We start from the raw sequence: 21,579 nt of genomic DNA, 5'->3' as shown, positions 1-21,579 counted from the left end.
CCGACCAGGTGATGCTATAAGGAGCTTTGCTCCTAAAAAAACGCGCTGCTTCCAAGTGAAGATTGCTCGTATGAAAGGAGCACTGCAGGCCCTTGAAGAAAAAGTGAGTGAGGCTGAGGAGCGCGCGCAGTTTTATGAAAATAGCACGCACAGTGCCTGTTTTATGAAGGTGCTCAATGGTGCTGCGCAAGGTGACAAGACTGCCGAGTTTGTTAGAAACCAAGTCCGCTGTTTCTCGACGAAGAAGCCCCACTACAGTGACGCCATTCTAAGGGAATGTGTAATTTGGAAGGCATGCTTCAACAAAAGTTATGAGCATGCAAGGTCCAGAAATATCTTTCAGCTTCCTTGTCGCTCAACCCTCCAGAAATATGTAGGCCATTTAACAGGTGGAATCGGCGTCACTTGGTTGATAAAGGAGCGGCTGTGCATCGAATTCAAGGGTCTCACTGTAGAGCAAGAAGCGTTCTGCTCCCTGATCGTTCACGAGATGGCCATTCAGCAGAGGGTCATATACGACCGACAAGTCGACAAACTTTTTGGTTTCGTTGACTGTGGTGAAGAAGAGCACTCAACAGCGGTACCCCAATTTGCAAACCGATTACTACGTTTTGTAATAAGAGGCTTGTCAACATCATACATTATTCCTGTCGGTTATTTTTTTTCACGAGATGTCTGAAAGGTGACCAGCTGTTCTCTATGACCATGGAAGTGCTGAAAGTGGACTTGCGGGGCGGACGACCACGCCATGGAAGTCTGCGAAGTTTTCATCAGAAAGCTCTTACGAACGCTTCTTGTCAACTGGGCAGGAAATGTTAATATACCTGTTGAGCGTCTCGTACGCTTGGCGCAAGAACCTCTGGCCTGGAAAGTGCTGTGCCTGTGATTGCAATAACACAGTGATCCCTTTTTCACGCATGTGCAATAAAGCAATTATGACTCCCCTGATGTTCACAATGCTTTTGTTTCTAAGGTGTGAGCAACAGTCATTCCGGAAATACAACCGCACCTGTCAATGAGCGACTCTCCTGTTGATAAAATAACTGTAGCACAAACATACCTTATCGAGGGCGAACAGCGCAACGGCAACAAAAGAGAGAAAGTATGACGCGAAAAATTGCAACTCGCACGAGCAACCACTTCAGATAATACTAACACTTGCTATATTTAGGTTGGAGCATCGCCGGCGCACATTCGGTAGGACGATTGCCAATATAGTTAACGCTATTGCAAGTTTATTGTAACCCTTTAAAAACTAACAAGTGCATAGCAGCTGCCCTGTCAAGCCGCGATCCGCCGCAATAATTCCGGCGCTCTCGCTTTCGGTCACCCCAGAGGCTCCCCCACTGGTTGCGCCGCGGCGGCAGCCAGGAGTACTAGGCGCCCGACGCAGTATCCGCTCCACGCGACATGCCGCACCGTATATTACTCTTTCTTGGCTACCATTCCAAAGAAGTGGCAAAAACAAGCCGTGTTCACATATGTAGACGCTGCGCCTCAAGGGCATAATTTACAAAGTAGTAACTTCGACTATGAACGGCTTGAAGAAAAAAAAACACATCCACTTTAACAAAAGGAAAGCGAGGAAGTGTACATGCGTACCTGTTGAGAGGCAGACGATAATGCCAGCTGCAACGCTGCAGCGCAGAAGAAATTTCAGGGCGCTCTGCTGGTGTCTCATTCTGCTCCCTGTGAAAATTTTAGTCTTTCTCAGGAATTTGTTTGTCACTACTACCCGTAAGGTTGATTTTGGAATTTTCCTGTAGCTTGGTCATTAACTTTGTCTTAGTTTTCCTTAGGCTGAATATGTTGAAAATTTTGTAATTACGAAATATTGACATTTATGAATGTCAGATTCTAACCACACATCAGTGGGTCCAACGCGAATCTGTTATACGCTAGTTTGGAGTGGATCACTGCGTGCGTAAACCAAAAACCACAGCGCCACCAAGGGAGCAGTGGTGTATTTTAATGCATTGAAGTGAAGTTTCTCGTGCCCCCTATGGTGTGGCGGAAGAAACTGATGCATTAAAAAAAACGTCTTTCTGCTGAAGAGTGTGAAAAAGACTTAATAGTACAGCATTTACGAAAAAACTGCTATTTGAAAAACTATGCAATCGAGAACGAGGGGCATGAAACAACGAGTTACGCGCTTTGATGCCCAGGCACGTTAGCTGATACCACAAATTAAACTATTTATTATTTAGAGCAGTTACGGGGTTGCTGACAATGAAAACTTTGTGGGTACTTACTGACAAGGTGGCCCCAAGAAAACTTGTAAGCGACGTGGAAGGTGCTCCTGTTATAAAGTGAAAATGAAAAAAAAACATATTCCTCGCTGAGAAATGGAAAGCAGACTCATGAGATCCATAGCGCACCGTACGTTTCAGAGCCGCTGTCTCCTGATGACGTCTCACTGTTGCTAAAAACAAACTAATCTTCAAGATTTCCACGTGTTGTTCTCAGCCGTTCTCCGGGCTTCCTTTTTTTTATCGACAGATTCGTTTCTCGGAGGTAAGAAATGCACGCGTTCAAAGCCTAATTAGAGAGAGCACAATGTCGAGTTATTCACAAGCGAGAACAGATTCGCCTCGTGGCAGCATGGGCGTCTCGGGGCTGGGATCATTGTCTCGCTACCAAGAAAGATGAAGGTATAAAAACCCCAAGGCGAGGCGCACCGGTTTTCTGAGGATTCGGAAGCATCTTCGCATAAATCGTTACGAGAAAACATATATTAGTGGATGGCTACATGTCTCTTCGGGGAATGAGAAAGAGAAGCGACGGACGGCAGCTGCTAAGTAAGCACTTAAGGACCTTTGCCATTATCAGCTTTGTGAGCCTCAGTTCGAACGGCACGCTTGATGTACACATTTTGACGCAGTGATCATGCGTTATGAGGCAGCTTTAAGTTACCCAGGTACCGAGAAGCAAACGTTTTTGTTCGCACAAAACCTTTGCTCAGCAGAGGCTTCAGTAAGCACAATACCCTCTGAAACGCATTTTCGTGAGGAGACACTGAAAGTTTGCAGGAACATGGACTACACTCATGCAATGACACAAAGGAAACCGGCTAGAGAAGAAGTCGCCTCCAAATGCTCCCGAACATACTCAGGTTGCCGGGCGGGCTCACCAATGAGCCCAAATGGCTCAATCCTCATTTAGTTAAAAAATCGCCGGCTCACTCGAAGTACAGCAACAGAGTGAGTACCATTGGAAAAAAAAATTGGGGGACGCTTAAGCTTCGCCTTTAAGAGTTGAACGCGATAGAGATATCCTGCCCCTAGTGCGCACTTCGAACACTACGAGTGTTCAACAGAATGCGCGCAATAAGGTGTGTGCCTTATGTAATGGGTAGCATGCTTTAAAACAGGAGCAATTATGTGCGAGAAACTTTTTCGAAGTTGCGATGCACCCACTACGTGGTCTTAAGGTAATACGCGCAGTAATATGTGTGCCTTTTGTAATGGGTGGCTGTCTTTAAACCACCAAGTCGTTATGATATTGACGTGGTGTGACGCCCGATGGCAATGTACGCTTGTACCACGCAATATTACTGCGATATTACATCTTGTATTGTGACACCTGTATACAGGACGCGTATTTTTGGGAAGCATGACAATTATTTTCAATGCAGCTCCAAGCAGAGCCGTGGCTGTGTGGTAGAACACCTGCTTGCCACGCAGACGTCCTGGGTTCGATTCTCACTCGGACCCAACATTTTTATTATTTATTTTATTTGCAGCTTTTTCGATTTTTCGGTCACGGACAAGATGGTGATTTTTCGCTCACAACCAACGGCGCCGACGCCGACGGCGGAATTTCTGCGATACGAGCTCTTTAACGCTCTCGCGTTAAAAAGAAGAGTTGCGCAGCTTGCCGTAATGGCATAAGGCCGGAACCAAGAGCGGAGCTCGGCAGTTTTTCTTGTTTCTCTGTATTTTTCTCTTCCTTTCTTCCGCGCTTTCTGTATCGTTCTCTCTTTCTGTATATTTTTTCTATCTCGTTTTTGTCTCTAATTGTTTAGATTTCTTTCTTTCTCGTTCGCTCTATCTTTTCCCCCGTTCTTCCCTTTTCTCTCTCTCTCTCTCTACTTCTCCCTTCCTCTTTCTTTCTCTCCCTTTGGTTCTCTCTGCTTTTTTCTTGCTCTCTGTTCCTTGCTATCTTCTGTTCTGTTTTAACTGGCTTGCTGTGGAGAGATTGAGGTTTATATTTCCTCGCCTACTCCATTTCTATAACTTCTGCAGCGAAAAAAGAGAAAAAATAAGGGTTACGCAAAATAAAATTTGAACAACGAAACAAAAACATATAGCAAACTGAAACAACGTAAAATAGCATGGTAATGTACAGTTTTATTTGTAGAAGTTCACATGGCAATAAAGCGTCCACTGGCACACATCTATAGTTCTGCTTACAGTATATGGAGTATGGACTAACACATCATTCCGTTTACAGCAACACGTAGCTGTTCATCACAAGCGTTTATCTAGTCCGGTGTCCACTAAGAAGTCTTTCAGGAAGATGTTAGCCTTTTTCTGAAGATGCGTTTCAGGCCACACGGTCCAAGTACTTTCTGTAATGTGAGGAGGCGTCTGTCCAAACTTGCTAGTTTCTTCTTTAATTTTTCTCTTTCACTTGCGTACATTACGCACTCCAAAAGAATATGCCCAACATTAGCATCTTCGTGACCACAGAGCATGCCGGTGGGCTGGATCGGTGTATCTTTTGCAGGAAGCTGTTTGTATAAGCTACTTCCAGTCGAAGTCTGCGGAGTAATTTCTTTATGTGTCGTGGGAGACCTGCCGCTATGGAGAATTTTCGGTATAGATCGACTTCATAAAGTAATGATTAGAGGCCACATTTATAAGCACTAAAAAAGCGCATTTCAGGTGCCAAAAATAGGCAGGGAAAACAACGTTTTAGGCGCTAAAAGTGGGCAGGCAGAACACATTTTGGGCCTCCAACATCGCAAATGTAGGTACAATCAATTTTTACATAAATGCAAATAACATTAAACAAAGACGTGCGTGGCCTGTATCTACGACAGGAAAGAAACAAAAATGTTATTTTTTATGATCGCACAAAGGCGCCAACGGTTGAACATAGCTGTGCAATTGTCCTTTTTCCCGCATGCCTCGCAGAATACGGTATCTACGTTTATTCTGTAGCCTGGTGAGTCAAGTGTCCACGGTCGAATCAACACACTCCTGGGTCTTTTTTTTTTACGGCATGGCTTAAAAGGGCAACACAGGAGTAGATAGCCAGACTGCTAAAAGACCGGAAGGGAGGGATGCCTTTTATTGGCAGGGTCTGATCGCGTAGGGTCAATTTCTCCCCTGTCGTTGCAATTTACTTCTTAAAGTGTTCAAACAAAATAAAAGCCGCGAGCAGATCACATTTGTATTTTTTGTTTTCTCTTCACTCTGCTTTTCCCTGACCATTCTCCACTGTTTCGCATTCGTGAACCGCTCGCGCTATGTCAGCGCAGCGGCGTATGGCAGGTGGCGCGTCCCATTTCACTGCTGCTAGCGGTTGTTTACCGCAAGTTAGTTGAACTAGAGAACTATGTTCGACCCCAATTGTCCTTTTTCCCGCACGGTTTGTAGAATACGGTCTCTCATTTTATTCTGTAACATGGTGAGTCGAATGTCAACTGTCAAATCAACACGCTCCTGAGTCTTTTTCTCTTTCGGCATGGCTGAGAAAGGCAGCACAGGAGCAGGTAGCCAGAGCGCTAAAAATCAGAAGTCAGGGATGCCTCGTATTCCAAACATGATATAGAATATAACTTTTGGATTTTTACATCCCAAAATTATGATATGATTATGAGAAACGCTGTAGTAGGGCTCTGGAAATTTGACCACTTGGGGTGCTGACCGCTTGGGGTGACCACCAGATGTAGATACGCGGCTGTCCTTCGTATATCGCCCACTTTGAAATGTGGTCACCATGAGCGAGAATCGAACCCGTGCACTCGATATTAGCAGCGCGACATCCTTCGTGATAAGCTACAATAGCGGGTTAGGATTCCGAGCAGTCACTGTCAACCGGTAAAATGAAGAACCGTCTGAAACCGCACTCGAAAGCGAAACTTTAGTTAAATAATGTTCATATAGGCGCCAATTTTGAATATAGGCATTTATAGGCACCTATAGGCATTTACGCAGAAACGTCCAAAATCGGCATTTATAGGCACTATAAAAACACTATAAGAGCCCTTCTTAAACTCTAATTCATTCTCATTGATCAAAATGGTGCGATAGGTACGCAAGGAACAAAATGGGTTTTTTGCCAAAAAACCGTCTCGAATAATGATTGCTTTATTTAGTGCTGTGAAACCAGTCCACTTCTCCATAGAATTGTGGTTAGCTCATTGCATTATAATATTTCGATCATCCGCCCCAGACATAGAGATAGCTCAATCCCGTCCTTCATTCAAGGCTTTTTTGGCGAGTCTGTCTGCGTCACTTCATTACCCTATATTCCAACGTGGCTGTGTATCCAATGAAATACGATGTTGTGACCCTGCGCTGAGGCATATTCCACAGTTTCTGCAATACATAGGGCGATTTCGTCAATTTTGGTACGTTACCTCGCATGTTTTCTTATCTGAAGGACGGGTTTGCTATCCGTGCATACTATCCACTCTCGTGTTACAGAACTGTCGCAGATAAACTTAACTGCTGCAAAAATGGCCACCATTTCCGATGTCGTGGATGAAGATTTGTGTGACAATTTATAAATTCTCCTCTCTTGAAGTTCTGGTATAAAGACCGCAGAGGCTGACGCTTCTGGAGTACAGGACCCATCTGTATATATCTTCATCCTTTCATTGTACCTTGCATAAAAATGATGAAACATCATCTGTGCAGCCACTATATGTGCGATGTCGGCTTTCTTACGTATCCCATCTATCTCACAGATAACATTCAGAACGGGCAGAGTCCAAGGTGATTTTTACGGTGTCCATCGTTTAAATCCCGGCAATATTGCTCGGAATGATGACACTCCATCCTGGGGTGCTATGCAGGATGGCCCGAGCTTCTCGGGCACACGAGTTTGCTCCGAGCTTGCATTACGGCGATCATGACAGGAAGACAGTGCGGAGTACGCGATAGCAGCGTTGATAAAAACGGCTACAAGAACGAGCATGGCGTCACGTACGCATGTGCGGCATTTGCGGCGGTTTTCAAAGGAACACCGCGTGCGAATGCGTCAGCGCCGCCACTCAGTCAACATTTTGACACTGCAGCGACGTCAGCGTGATTGTCGCGCTATCTTTTTGCCAACTGATCATCGCGCCTCCCACGGGCGTGTTCGTGGGCGTTTGTCCTCTTTCGGAAAATTCTTTCGTTCCACCTGCAGCATGGAAATTTCCACTCTCGAAGGAAACAAGGGCGCACGCGCAGCACTCTGGTGCAGCTCGTTTCGCTTCTCTGGAATATTACAGATAAATAAACGGACAGGTTACTGCTATACTTACATTACACGTCTGAAGATTTTTCTGTAGTAGCGAATCGGAAGAAACAATGCCTCCACAAACAAGTAAATAGTAAACAAGTAAATAGTTCTCGCCGAAAATCCCGCCACAGCGCTTGCTTCATAGTTGTGAGTGGTACGTCATGAGAGCGGTGAAAGTGAATGCGAGACATCGTACCCACGTGATGATATAACCTTTAGTTCTTCGTGCGTGTGTGCATATATGGTCTGTGCGATTAGGCTCATAGATGAATCGCGCCGCTCGCTGGCGTTGCGTCGTGAGCACTGTTCCTCGGCAAGAGGAAACGCGGTGGGCGGACCCGCTCTTCGCCGCGGGCGTCGGTCAAGCAAACTGATTGACGCGCGAACTCGGCACAAACTCGTTGATTCTGAAAAGGCTCCAGTTCAACTCGTAACTGTCATAGTGCCGGTGTGCTTGTCAAGTGTTTTATGCGGTGGACGCTACTCAGCAGCTTCTTTGCATATAAAATAATTTGGTCCGCTTCCACTACCTGGGCAAGGCTGGGGCCATCGGAGGAGCTTGTGATCACCTAGCTTCTTCCAGCTTTTTACGTGGCTCGGCTATTCAGTATGCTTGGTCTGCTTCGAAGTAATGACCGTGTCAGTTCGGTTTCAATATTTGTGCTATTGATTAGGAAGGTCTTAACTATCATGATATTGAATGTCCTTTCTTAATTGATATTTTAATTACCACGACATTAATTACCCAGGTTTAATTCGCAAGGTCCTGATTAGCACGGAGGTAATTAGCATAACACTAATTAGCACAATCCTAATTAACACGACTTCAGTGAGCAAGGCCTTCATTATCTTGGTTGTAAGTACACGCGCCTAATTAGCGTCGTCTTGATTAGCACTAATTATTGATGTTTTAATTACAGCGTCATTAATGACTCAGGTCTATTTTGCAAGGTCCTGAATAGTACAGAGGTAATGAACAGAATTCTAATGAGCACGATGCTAATTAACATGTTCCTAATTAGCGTCGTGTTCGTTAACATTAATTTATAGTGTCTTAATTACCGCTGTATTAATTACTCGGGTATAATTCGCAAGGCCCTGAATAGTACAGATGTATTTAGCATAATCCTAGTTAGCACGATCCTAATTAACACGATCTCGGTGAGTAGGGTCTTGATTATCTTGGTTTTAATTACATGCTCGTAATTAGCGTCGTGTTAGTTAGCACGATCTTAATTACCTTGTTCCTAGCTTTTTACGACTGCATTAGCATGGTCTTAGTAAGACGTGGCTTAGTTAGCTCGACCTTCGCATGATTTGGCCTAATTAGCTTCGTCATAGCCCGTCCTGGACTTAGGTATACCGCCCAGCCAATTGGCTAATCAGCCGGGCGCACGTGTTCTGGGATCGAGCAGACGATGAAGAAGAGAACGACGTGGGCGCGCGCCGTCCGAGCAACGCGCTAGAATGTACAGGCCGACCATGGTGATTATACACGTGGCCTCGGCGATTAGCTCTAGCCGCCGTGTTATAAGGTGCTCGGTTGGAACTAATCTCAGAGGACACGGTGCTGATTATCCTAAAGGATACTTAGTGCAGACATTAAACGCTTGAAAATAAATTCAAACGGCCCGCGCACACATAAAAAAATATAGTCAGTAGAGCTTTCTGCCACTTTTCTTGCATGGGTGCACTTCTGCACTCAGTGGAACGACAAACGAATGAAAGAAGTTTGACGACACCACCCAACCTTCTCGACGGCCCTTGACGTGACGCCGCGTTCCATCGTAACCAATGGAACGGAGCGCGCGCTGAGGGATGGATTTCACTTTCTCGTACTATTAGCTCGTTCAAAAGGGGGTGTCGCCAGAGCTCGGAAAGATCCCGAGTATCGCCAAACTCGGGCCATTCTGCATAGCACCCCTGGAGTCTCGTGACAGTCGTTTGTGCTAGTTCGCCAGATAAAGGATGACTGTCATGCTGCGTGAAAATTCTAAATAAATGTCTGGACGTTTCTCTTGCTCGGAGTACTGCCAAAGGTGGTTGTGGAGCTTCTGCATACACCAAATCGCTAGAAGTCGATCATGGCAACCCCAGACATACCCGCAGGCTCATTTTCAATTGCTAGTGAAGTCTTCTTTCAGTGGAGGCTGGAAGCTCGTGCAGCAGAAACAGTGAGTAACTCACCATGGAGCGTATGCACGCAACATGTAGAGCCAACAGCGACTCTGTAGTACCGCCCCATTTAGCCCCGCAGAGATGACCGAGGATTCGAATGGCTTGATTCACTTTTTGTTCAAAGGACTGAACATGACACGACCATGTTAGTCTCCGGTCTAAAATCACATCTAAGATTTGATGGGTTGTTACCATTTGAATAGGCTGGTTTTGCAGAATAATCTGGAAATCCCCGGGTCTTTTTAAAGTAAATGGTAGTATGGCTATTTTTGTCGGACTCAGAGCCATTCCTCTTCTTGTAAGAAATCGGTGTACACAGTTCAATCCTTCTTGCAATGTTCGTCGGACATGCGAAAACGACGGGCCAGACATCCATATACTTATATCGTCTGCATATACTGAACACCTGTCGTTTGATGGAAGGCAGGGGCGTAGCCAAGGGGGGGGGGTTGGGGGGTTCAAACCCCCCCGAAATTTTTCAGTTTTGCTTGCGCATATAGGCACGCACACATACAAACGCACGCACGAACATGCATAAAGTATGGTTGATCCCCCCCCCCCGAAAAAAATTTCTGGCTACGCCCCTGATGGAAGGTGACACGGGAGCTGCGCCATGACTGCATTAAAGAGCGTCGGGCTTAGTACGCTGCCCTGTGGCACTCCTTAGTTAACGACATGCTCTGAGGTTGGGCCCTCCTGCGTAACCACAAAAATTATCGATTCTTCAGGAAATCAGCAATCCAACGCAGAATTTTTCGCTTAAATCTCTGCAACGCCAAGCCTTCTGGAACATGAACATGGCTCACTGTATCATATGCTCGTTGAACGTCAAGAAATATAGCGATAGTGATGTTTCCACGTGTACGTTGATCTTCCACATCTGTGACCAAGTCCAAAACGCAGTCCATTATCCATCTTCCTTGTCTGAAGCCGGCTATACTTTCTGAAAGTAGCTTGTTCTTGTCTTCCCACGATAAAGTTCGTTCATTGATCATTTTTTCCATTACTTTCGAAACACAGCTTCTTAAACTCACCGGCCTAAACGAATCCAACTTCATAGGGCTCTTGCCTGGCTTTAGAAATGACACTGCCTTTGACACTTTCCAACCTTCTGGAACCTTTTCTTCTCGCCTACTTTTGTTGTAAATGTCCAGCAGGCCTAAGTTTCCTTTCTCACGTAAATTAGCAAGTGCGGTGTATGTAACTCCATCTGGTCCTGGTGTACTTCTTCGTTTCACTGAAGAAAGCACATATTGAAGCTCTTCCGGTGTGAAGATATTGTCCAGATCGGATGAAATAACCGCAGAAAACTTCGCTACAACCAACGAAGCCCATTGTGCTGAGGATTTGTATTCGCTTGTTTGGACGACCTCTCCGGTTCTCAATATTAGATCGCAAAATTCCTAGGCAACCACACGTTCGCTAACTCCTAGAGACAGCCTCTAAAGCCTGGAGTGGCGTCAAGTGGACTACTGGCTCTCGGAGGGCGCGTACCATGTTCCACAGTTGTGATGCTGAGGTAAATAGAGAAAGTGGAGAGCAAAGATCTTGCCACCCTTTTGTTGAAAGCTTCTGCAGTTGGTTTTGAATCGCAGAAAATACTTTTTAGGCAACCTTGAAATCTTCCAAACTTCTCTACGCGCGATATCTTCTTTAAGGTCGACGTCGTATTGCCCGAAAACGTTCGTGTTCAGCGTCAACCCCCGCATATTCTTCTAAAACGGGCACTGGGCGAGTGGATTTTGTTAGACACTCTTTTATCTTCCATGCATGGGCTTTTGCGTCATAATAGGACTGAAAAGTTTGCCTCTGTAGTTCTCGAAAGACTGCCCAATATGTGATTCTTGCTTTTCGGTTATCTCTCGTTTTCTTCAACTTTGGGTGGAATATGAATACTGGTAAGTGGTCACTCCCTATTGCATGAGCGTCTGTAGTCCTGTCCGCGCCAGGCGTTAGTTAAGACGAGCACACGGTGATATCTAGTATGCTGCAGTAATTATGCCCCCGTAGAAACGTTGGTGAACAGTCATTCAATAATGCATAACCATGGTCTTCGCATATACTCTAGCAGTTCCTCTGAAATAACTCTATCTTCCTCTGGCCGTGCATATTTTTGTCTCTCTCTTCCCTTTCTTTCTCTCCATTTCTCTCTTTGTATTTTTTCTAGCTCTTTATTTCTCTCTGCTTGTGCTCGTTCTCTCGCTCATCCGAGTTATTGCACCCCACGTCGGACAATTCGGCGCAGCGAGAGCGCGCGCCCGGCAGTCGTTGCGATGGAGACATGCCACTAGGCGTCAACATGGGTGTATCCACGTCAAACGGTGCTACAGCTGCCAAACACGGATATACATTGTACAAGCTTTCATATATCACTACATGGTAAGCACTACTTCTGTGAAGACACTTTTCACTCTTGTGTTACACCGACTCGTATGACGGAGAGCCTTTTTTAACACAAAAGTGTTTTATGCCGGGGTTCAACATGGCTCCACTGACGCATTTCCGTCATGGATATGACGTTGTAAAATATAAAGTCTAACATATGGCAAAGAAAAAGCTAGAAGAAAAAGTTCCGTCACCGGGAGTCGAACTTACGACCTCTCGATAACCAGGGCGCAGCACGAAACGAAACCGCCACAGACGGCATGTTCTTCGTCATACTAACGGCGTGCTATTTATATATACCATTTGCCGGTGGCGGTACTCAGATATCGGGGTACATCATCATGTTTTCGTTATCACTAGCAAGATGGCGCGATTGGCTCGAAGGGCGCGCTTTAAAGGCCGTCGCCCCACGCGTTGAGATGAGCGTGCGCCTACAGTGCGTGGTCGCTCGTGCGTCCGCGCTTATCTTGTACGTCTTGCGCCCTCACCGCAAGTTTGCGTAGAAGTTACAGAGAGCACGAAGGTCACTTCGCTCACTGTAGCGGCCGCTTTTGCGAAAGGAGCGCTGCTCACAAACAAATAAGTTACAACTGTGACAGTTTGCGCTCATCCTGTGTGTACTGGGGTCCAGAGAAGACGCAGGGGAGACCCCGCGCCACCCGGCTAGTCCCACGTAGGGACCGCCAATAAAGTTTGCATCATCATCATCATCCTGTGTACTTGTGCGTTCGTTTCGTGCGTCCTCCTTTGTATTTGACGAGCGCGCTTTAACTGTCGAGCTGCGACAGTTGTTAGTTCGCGCTCATCCTGTGTATGTTCGTTCCGTGCGTCCTTTCTGCTGGAGCAGCGCGTCGCAAGTTTCGAGCTGCTTGCCGTTCTTCGCGTGACATTACAAATTGTTGCTATAGCATTCATTCCTTCGCCCTCGAGGCGAAACAATGCACAACAAACACTCAACTACTTCTGTGAAGACACGTTTTACTTTCGTGTTATACCGATTCCTATGACGGAGGGATCAGCCATGCTTTTAGATGCGAAGTATCTTAAGGCGGAGCTCAATCCGGTGGTGGTGGTGGTGTGCGGCGTGACCACCCTTACTGCGCATGCGCATACCCTCTCCACACACCTCCTCTCCTCTCCCCTTCACCATTCCCCATGTCCTCTACCCCTCTCCCCTTCCTTTCTCCCGTACCCCTCTCCACTTTCCCTCTGCCATCCCCCTCTCTCCTCCCCCTTTCCACTCTTCCTCTGAAACGCGGTCTAGACATGCCGAAATTCTCTCCTGCGCAACGCCGCGATGAGCTCGAGCGCATGCGCGTCTCCTCCCTTCTCTCTCCTCTCCTACTGCTGCCCCCCTCTCGCCCGCCTAGTCGACCGCGTTCCCCGCTCGCCGCTGTGAGAATTAACGGCCAGGCTAGATGGAAGATACGACGCGCGTAGAGTCCCTCTTCGCGTTCCACGACGCGAGGTCGGTAGCATGCCCAACGAACGCCAACGGAACGCGATCGTGCAAGTGCTCCGGCTTCGCATCGCCTCATGGTCCCCGTTAGCGGGAGATGTCGTAATTTTTTTGTAGCGTTAGCTACACTGGCCTAGCCGAGCCAGTTTTCGCGTAGCTACTCAAGAGCCGTGGGGCGCATGCACGAGGATCAGTGATGTCACACAGCTGGCGCATCGGAGCTGGCACCTCCCGCGCACTCCGCCGCTGCCGCGCGCGACTCGCTGCCGCCGGTCTGCGCTATCCAGAGGAGTGACGTCGCAGGCGAGGTAGGCTATTCGCCTTCACTGTGAAGTTGCCGTCTGACGCTGCGCTGGAGCCGCTTGATAGCGCCTCTGACTGACGTTTGCCAGTGTGGTTTAGCCATGGAGAAGGAGAGCGCAAAAGCTGCTCAACGGCGCAGAAAAGCGGAGAAGCTTATCTCATCTGATCCTGAAGTAGTTGCCTGGCAAAATAAATATACATGTGCCACATGTGTGTATATACCATGTGTGTGTCACTGGAGCAGCAGTAAGCATGATAATCAAGGCTAATCCTAGACAATCAGGAAAGCTAAGAACAAGCAGCTGAACCTTTGCTAACGCTACGTTATCCTGGCATAGCCGAGCTAATCCACTGCAACATTCTTTTCTATCTGTCTCACTCCATTTCTCGCATCCTCTCTCTTCCTCCTTCTCTCGCTCCTGCCTCATTTTTACCTCTCTTTCTTTGATTCTCTTGACACCTCGAGAGAAATCATCGAGATACCTTTCTCGAGAAAAGATGCGGCGACACTCGTATCAGCACACGCTTGGCGCCTCCAGCGATCCCTCTGGACAGATGCTAGTCACCAGTATGGACCTCTTTACAAGATCGACCCATCGTGTAACTTCGATATGCCGTGAGACCTAAACAGACAAGAGGAAATATGCTTGCACCGCATCAGACTAAACGTCGCATACACCAACTACTTCAGGAGCAAGATTAAGCTGTCGGACTCAGTGGCGTAGCCAGGGGGGGGGGCACACCAGGCCCGTGCCCTCCCCCGAATTTTTTTTTGCTATTGCATACTGAGCCCAAAATGACACTTGACCACATCTGCCTGCCCGGCCCCCACTACAAATCAAGGAGGTGCCCCCCCCCCCCGAAAAAAATTTCTGCCTACGCCCCTGGTCGGACTCACCAATGTGCGTCCAATGCAAGGTCCAAGAAGATCTACAGCATGTTCTTTGTGAATGCAAGCGATACGCATCAGAGAGACAGTCTCTGAAGGCGGCCTTGTATCTTCAACGGGGATCGTGCTTAGAGTTGCGACTTGTTCTGGGCCCATGGCAAAGCATCACGTGTGCGCTACGTGCCACGAAAGCGCTGCTGACTTTCTTGTGGGCCACGAGCCTGAACGAAACTTCGTAAAGTTGTGTGGCTGTATGTATTATGCGTTTATCACTGTATATATCACAATCGTCACGCAGCACCTGGAGTAGCATGTCAGGCGAACAGCCAGGCAAACATCTCCAGCTTTTCATTAAAATGTTTACCTCTCTCTTTCTTTCTCTTTCTGTATTTCTTGCCTTTTTTCTCAGAATTTCTCTCTTTTTCTTTTTATGCTATGCTTCACTCCTCCGTTCCCACCTCCAAACCCTAACATCTCTTCTCCTTACCCTCACTTCCCTTTCCCATTCCCTTGCTATATTATACTATACAAGGCTATGCTGTGCTCTGCCCGTGTGCCTCGATAGCCGAGTGGTTACGATGCTCGGGTTTGGATCGCGAGTACACGGGTTCCAATTCCGCCTCGCAAAGAAATTTTTTGGCCCAAAATTTCTGTCTCTTTATTTCTCTCTCTATATATACTCGTTCTCTAGCCCATCAGGTTATTGCATGCTACACCGGACAAATCGGCGCACGTGTTCTAGAAGCGAAGCAGAAGAGGACGAAGTGAACGTGTGCCGGTTCATGATGATGATAGTTTCCTGTTCTCTCGGGACGGTCAAACGGTCCGGCTTAAACTGCTCCGCTGTTAAAAAACACACAGAAAATCGAAGCGAAGCTAAATGCCATACCGCCTGACGGGGCTTCGCTACGAAATGACAAGCTTACATAAACAAATATAAATTCAGTAAACAGTGCCATTCAATGTACCTTAGCAGAAATAAAGTAGTAGCAAAACTATATAAATACCCGTACATATTGTTACATCTACAATCTCAGCGACGAAGCGTAAGAACCATCTTTTCAATATATCTTTGAATCAATGGCATGAGCAAGGACTCTGTATGAAGAAATGTTTCCGTGCAGATAAGAAATATTATTAACGCTGTGCTTCGATTGCAATATCTCGAGAAATATGGCTTGATACGTAAGTACACCAATCAAGACTTCGACGGACACCGGTCTGGTCGGGAAGAATCATTGAATAAGACGAGGACGCCGACCACAAGAGAATAAGAGTGCATGGCGCCCAGCACGGGAGTGTTGTTCACAGTGTTTGCTGACAATCCTTGGATTGTGATCAAGGCTCCTGTTCTGGGTGCCGAAACGCCAATGCTTTTTTATTCTCTTGTGGTCGGTCGGTGTCCCCTTCCTTTTATTCAATGATTCTTCCTGACCAGACGGATGTCCGGCGAAGCCTTGATTTTGTCTGTCAACAAGCCTCTCATTCTGGGTGCCGAAACGTCACTGCATTTTTATCCTTTCGTGGTGCGCGCCCTCGTCTTGTTATTCAATAAGTGCACCACTTGCCCCTGCTTAGAATGAGACGTCCAGTAACTGAATAGATGCTTCATTATTGATTATTAGAAAGTGAGTAAGAGAGTTTCCATCATTATATTTGGTAATTGCGATCCACTGATAACATTTTGTCAACTTCTCTGCACAATACTGCGAAGTAAATTCATAGAAGTAATCGCTTACTGACTCGTCACTATTTTTCTTCATTCGAACTTTCATCTTTTACTGTTTGACAACAGGTCACTTATACAGCGCTTTCACTCTAAATTTGAACTGGGATGGTTTCTTGGCGACTTTCATTTGAAATGTAGACTGCGAAATAACTAAATAGATAAATAAATAAATAAATAAATAAATAAATAAATAAATAAATAAATAAATAAAAAGAAATAGACTGAGTCTAGCTTCCTAGATTTCGTTCAACATTTGTACAAAGTCTGAACAGCGCCTTTGAGTTAATTGTTCTAGCAAACGCTTACCTACAAAGCGGAATGTATACCTTACTAAGTGGTCGCTCTCAGAGCGACCTTTTACAGCAGCGCTGTTAAGGCCGAGATAGATGGTACGATTTTTCATCCGATACGACGTCCGACGCGGCGGTGCAGCAGCTGGAACGGTCACGTTTCATCGCATCGGACCACCGCATCACATGCACGGCGTGCTTCAAGCCGGGAAGATATTTTCGTCGTCGTGTCGGACCGTCGGACGGCCGCAGCGACTGACAGCTCGGGAGACGTGTGTCCTCACGCCGCTGGTGGCGCCCTCTCCCTGTCGCTGGTTAGGTCACCGTGGACAAGGCGAGTCGGTGGAGTCGAGCCTCGGAGCATTAAAACCCCTCGATGTTGGAAAGTAACGGCGCTTTTTTATCCACGCCGCCGCGCCTTCGCCGCGCCGTCAGCCTCCTCTTTTTTCATCCTCTCTTTCGCGGATCCAGCGCATGCGCAGCGCTGACTGGCTGCGAGGCGCGATACCTCCCAGTCAGATGACCTTGACTTCACGAAAAGCGAGCGCAAGCAAACTACGCGCTTTTAGTTGCGCACGCACGCCATGAACCCTCCAGGCGTGAACCCTCCAGGAGTGTGTACACGTGTGTGCAGGTGTATACGTATTTGTATGTGTGCGTGTGTGTGTGAGTACAGGTACGCGCCTATCTGTGCGTGCGTTGTGTATGTGGGCATCAGTGCGCCATCGTGTGCGTGTGTTTGTGTATGTGTCTTCGCGCCTGTGTGTGCGCGCACGTATGTGTGTTTTCATGTATGCGTCTGCGCGCGCTTGTGCATGTCTGTATTGACGTGTGTGTATGTGCGTGTATGCACGTGAGTGTGTCTGCGTGCGCCTGCGAGTGCGTGCGTTTGTGTGTATTCGCGCGTGTGTATTTGCGTGGGCGCGTGCCTCTCGCGTGTGTATCCGCGCGTGTATGTATGTGCGTGCGTGTCTGTTCGTGAGCGTATGTACGTGCGTGCGTGCGCGCGTGTCTGTATCGCTTGTGTATGCGCGTGTGTATGTGCGTGCGTGTCTGTATTGCGTACGTCTCTGTATCGCGTGTGTATGTGCGTGCGTCCGCGTCTATATTGCGGGTGTACGTATGCGCATGCGTGTCTGTATCGCGTGTGTACGCGTGACTGTATATACGTGCATGCGTACGTGTCTTACGGTGGAATTGGCACAAAAAGGCTTCGGGCCCACTCATTTAGACCAATTTAGTTTAAGTAAAACCACCACATTCCTTCTTGTCTACCTTCTTTGTGCTCATCAAGACCACAATTATGAAAGAAATTCTCGTCTATACATTAGGCTGCTTACATTATATGCTCTTATTACACCTCTGCGTTACGGACAGCCGAAGCGGCGATGAAGAGGTAAACCGCTCAGCCGCCAGTTGCTATACTCATTTTTTCGAAGCGCTCCCGCTTCTATTTATCGAAGCGTCCTAAAAATATATTTGTCACTATGTTCTATCGGAAGCCCACTTTCGTCACGACTATTTCTTAAGAGACAGATTCTCATTTGTTGCTTCAAGGGGCCGATTAAACAAGCGCGCGCAATGACTCTAATGCGGCAGCCAGCGGAGGGTTCTCAGTGGTTATTTAACCCTCTCTCTCTTTCTAAGTGGTTCAAGGTGTTGTGCGTACAGCGCCGGCCAGGGGAGGAGAGAAATCCGAGGAGAATTGAGGAGCAATACGTGCGCGTGGAGGAGAGTGTCGGTACTTTAAAGATCAAGGGGCTTTACGAAGAATTTACCGACATCGCCGCTCGCGGCGGCGTGATAAACATCGAGTACATTTGTTTGTGACCTGAAATAATTTCTGATTGAACAAAGTGATGTTTGAAGTGTGCCATTTCTGCAAGACAGCGCCCATTTACATGCCATTAGCGAGATCGCGAGCAGCAATGCAAGGGCATTTCGCAGGTAAACACAGCGACACCGACGTCTCGGCGAGCCAGCTCGCTTCGCTTCCACCTTTGCTCTTCACATCGATGACGTCGAGTAAGTTGATAGCGTATGCTGACGCATTACATGCGAGTACAAAGCTTAATCGTGTTCGCAAAAACAAGCGCTCTGTGTAGAGCTCGCGTGCGATCGCGAATGGCGTAGGTGAGGGCCGGCGTCCGCCATGCTAGGCCTACTTATCGGAGTCGTGAGTGACGGTGGGCTGTTGCGATGCGCTTGTCGTTCACGAAGGCGTAGTTTTATTGATTATTTTCTTATAGAACGAAGCGTGGCTCTGCAAGGTTGTTTGTTTTGTGCTTCATTAAGAGGATACGAAGTCTTCCGAGTGTCCACGCCGAGGGGCCGTATGTGGGTCGAGCCTGCGGTTGATGGCTCGTTCGCCCCATCTGTGCTGAATCGTCGTACTTCGCATGCCGGACCATCCGACTACGCACGTCGCATCGTATGGAAAATCGTGCGGTCTGTCTCTGCTTTAAAGGAGTACTGACACAATATTGAGACATCGCAAAAGGGACATATTTCGTTTCCTCGGTATGCAGTGTGAACGCTGTCCACACACCGGAGTCAGAAGACACGTATAAAATATATTAATTTACTTTGAAATTTTCGTCGCTGAGCATCTGCAAGCCAGCCCCATCTGCAATGGACATTGTCCCGGCGAGTGAAGACAGTTCCCCCGAGTTTGCGAGTTCTGCGTCCCGCATGCAGCCTAAATTGTAGGAAATCACTGTCGGGGTCGCTGGACGACAATTCACTCATCGTTGCTTATGTGCACCACAAGCAGATGACGGATTTGCCGCTAGAACATCGCGAGTTTCTGTATCCCCGTGACGTCACACTGCTCTGAAACGTCACTGAGAAGCCCGCCCCTCGATATCGAAACCGAAAGTGTCTTTTTAAGGTAGCGGTAATTAAAATATATACGATGCATTCCCAGGCACCAGAATACTCGTTTTAGGTTTCTCGACCCCGAGCATTTTTATTCAGAACAACAATTCGGAAATTCTTAAAATTCGTGTCAGTTGGCGATGTCGACAAGAAATTATCATCCTGCGGCGCGGCCACGTCAGGCCAAGCTAAGCATAGCTGTGCCTAGTTAAGCCAAGTTAATCATTGTCCAATCTAATTAAGCGTAGTGGAGCATTGTAATACCTGATTAGCTAAGAATACATAGACTAATTAAGGTAGAACAGAATTAGGCATAATAAGCAGAGTTAAGACTTTGATGTGCCCAGTCATGCCGAGCTCGGCAAGATGAGCCCAGCTAAGTTAATTAAGACTGAGCCTATTTATGGCTAGTTGGGTTAATGAGATGTTTCGGCCTACGTAGACTTGATATTCCAGCTAAGCGAGACCATGCTTCAAATATGCAGATTAGGTCAAGTAAGCCAGATCGCCTAATTAAGCTAATTAAGATAATAAGTTAAATAAGCAACTTGGTGCTGTGATCGCCAAGCAGTTCTTAATCGAACCCCTTCGATACTTAGCCAATACTCGTGATTTACAATGTGATCACGTGAACACTTCGTGCGTCGGCGTGTGAGTGCACGTGTGCCTGGTCAAGCCAGGACCCGCCGAGTGCCGACCAGTTCTGTTCTGCCCCAGCCTTGAGCGACTCAGTGCAATTTGCGTAAATTCTCAGTGAGCACATTTCTAAGCTTCTTCAAATGACGCCTGATTGATGTCCTCATGGGCTAATAGTAGCCCTCATATTTTTACAAATGTGCGACAGCTTCTTGATTTCTTGCTAGAGCTTTACCATCAAAGATGGTTACCCTAGTTAGCGCCATCTCAAAAATTCCTCTCACAAAGAAGTTATATAAAAGGAACTTACCTCTACACAAGAAAGCTGTGGCAGTAGCTCCCGAGGCTTCCCCAGCGAATGCGAACTAATGCATTCTGTTCGCGCTGTAGAAACAGCTTCTCTTATTCTTTCATTCCTCATGACGTCAACGTCAACGCATATCAACCATCTAAGCACTTTGGAGTCAATCTGTAAGATGTTTCAGCCTCGTGCGTTCCATCGGTGTACTCACATCTGCAAAAAAAAGCACTGTTTCTGAAAGCCTCATACAGGTCACATGCCTCATTACTTAGGGCTATTGACTTACAAATCACTTATCTAGCCGAAGCTTGGAAGTATCCTTGGTTGCCATTGTTCTAATTTTCCTGAAGGCGACCTGCGCCTCTATAAATCTTTTAACACAGAGCGGCATGCCTACACCGTCAGGGTGCCGGGAATTTTCGTTAGCACTGCAGGTGGCTTCGATGCGGCCATAAATATTCTGTGTCGTTGCCTTTTATGTCATGTGAGTCGATGCTCTGCTGTCGTGCTTCATTCCATTAAAAGTGTAGTTTCTGGCTTATATGTTCATCCATGTGCTCTAGTTGTAGGCACAGAAGAGTTTCTGTGAGCTCCCGAAAGTCCGAAGTAGTTGTGTTATGTTGTTTCAGAGCGAGTGGTTTCCACTTAGCGACACAGCAGTTTTCGTCGTTCCGCGACCGCAGATGTCGGCGCAGCACACAGAGGGTGAACTTCACCTAAATGGAATGCTCAAAGCGGGGGCGTGAGGAAACGCCGACGAAGCGTAGAAAAGTCTCTGCCGAGGTCTGCTGAACGACGTTTCGTGCTTATTATGTGCAAAAAGATTAATATTCTGTTGTATATCCCAACTTCATACAAGTTGATGTGATAGGTTCTATAGACGGCTGTATATTGCCAAATGCATTTTGCGAGTTTTATCTCAGACGAAACTGTTTTTAATGCTGACCGAAAATTGTGGTTGACAAAATACTGCTTTGCTGCCATAGAATGTTTCACATTGAATAAATAAAATCAGCAAGTTCCACGCCATGAAAATCGTCGGACAGTGTAGGTGCAACGATGTTGATGATGACT

General features: G+C 46.9%; 1 protein-coding gene across 3 annotated transcripts in view; it reads right to left on the bottom strand.

Annotated features, from left to right (window-relative positions):
- Positions 1 to 20,596, bottom strand: part of LOC119390397 (uncharacterized) — a 55,483-nt gene extending 34,887 nt beyond the window's left edge. The window contains exons 1-3 of one of the 3 annotated variants that reach the window (XR_005183306.2): positions 20,515 to 20,596; positions 2,253 to 2,299; positions 1,603 to 1,689 (exon numbers count right to left, since the gene is read on the bottom strand). Coding sequence is in view for 2 of the 3 variants with exons in the window: in XM_037658009.1 (XP_037513937.1) it covers positions 1,603 to 1,689; positions 2,253 to 2,299; positions 15,686 to 15,687 (136 nt within the window). In the remaining variant the exon portion in view is untranslated. Of the gene's footprint in view, positions 1 to 1,602; positions 1,690 to 2,252; positions 2,300 to 15,685; positions 15,711 to 20,514 lie in introns of those variants that run through there. The other 2 variants (XM_037658009.1, XM_037658008.1) reach the window with 2 other exon arrangements.
- Positions 20,597 to 21,579: the final 983 nt, after the last annotated feature.

This window comes from Rhipicephalus sanguineus, chromosome 4 (assembly GCF_013339695.2).
Source record: "Rhipicephalus sanguineus isolate Rsan-2018 chromosome 4, BIME_Rsan_1.4, whole genome shotgun sequence".
Lineage (NCBI taxonomy): Eukaryota > Metazoa > Arthropoda > Arachnida > Ixodida > Ixodidae > Rhipicephalus > Rhipicephalus sanguineus.
The sequence above is the reverse complement of the archived record's forward strand: the minus strand, read 5'-3'. Positions and strand labels throughout refer to the sequence as shown.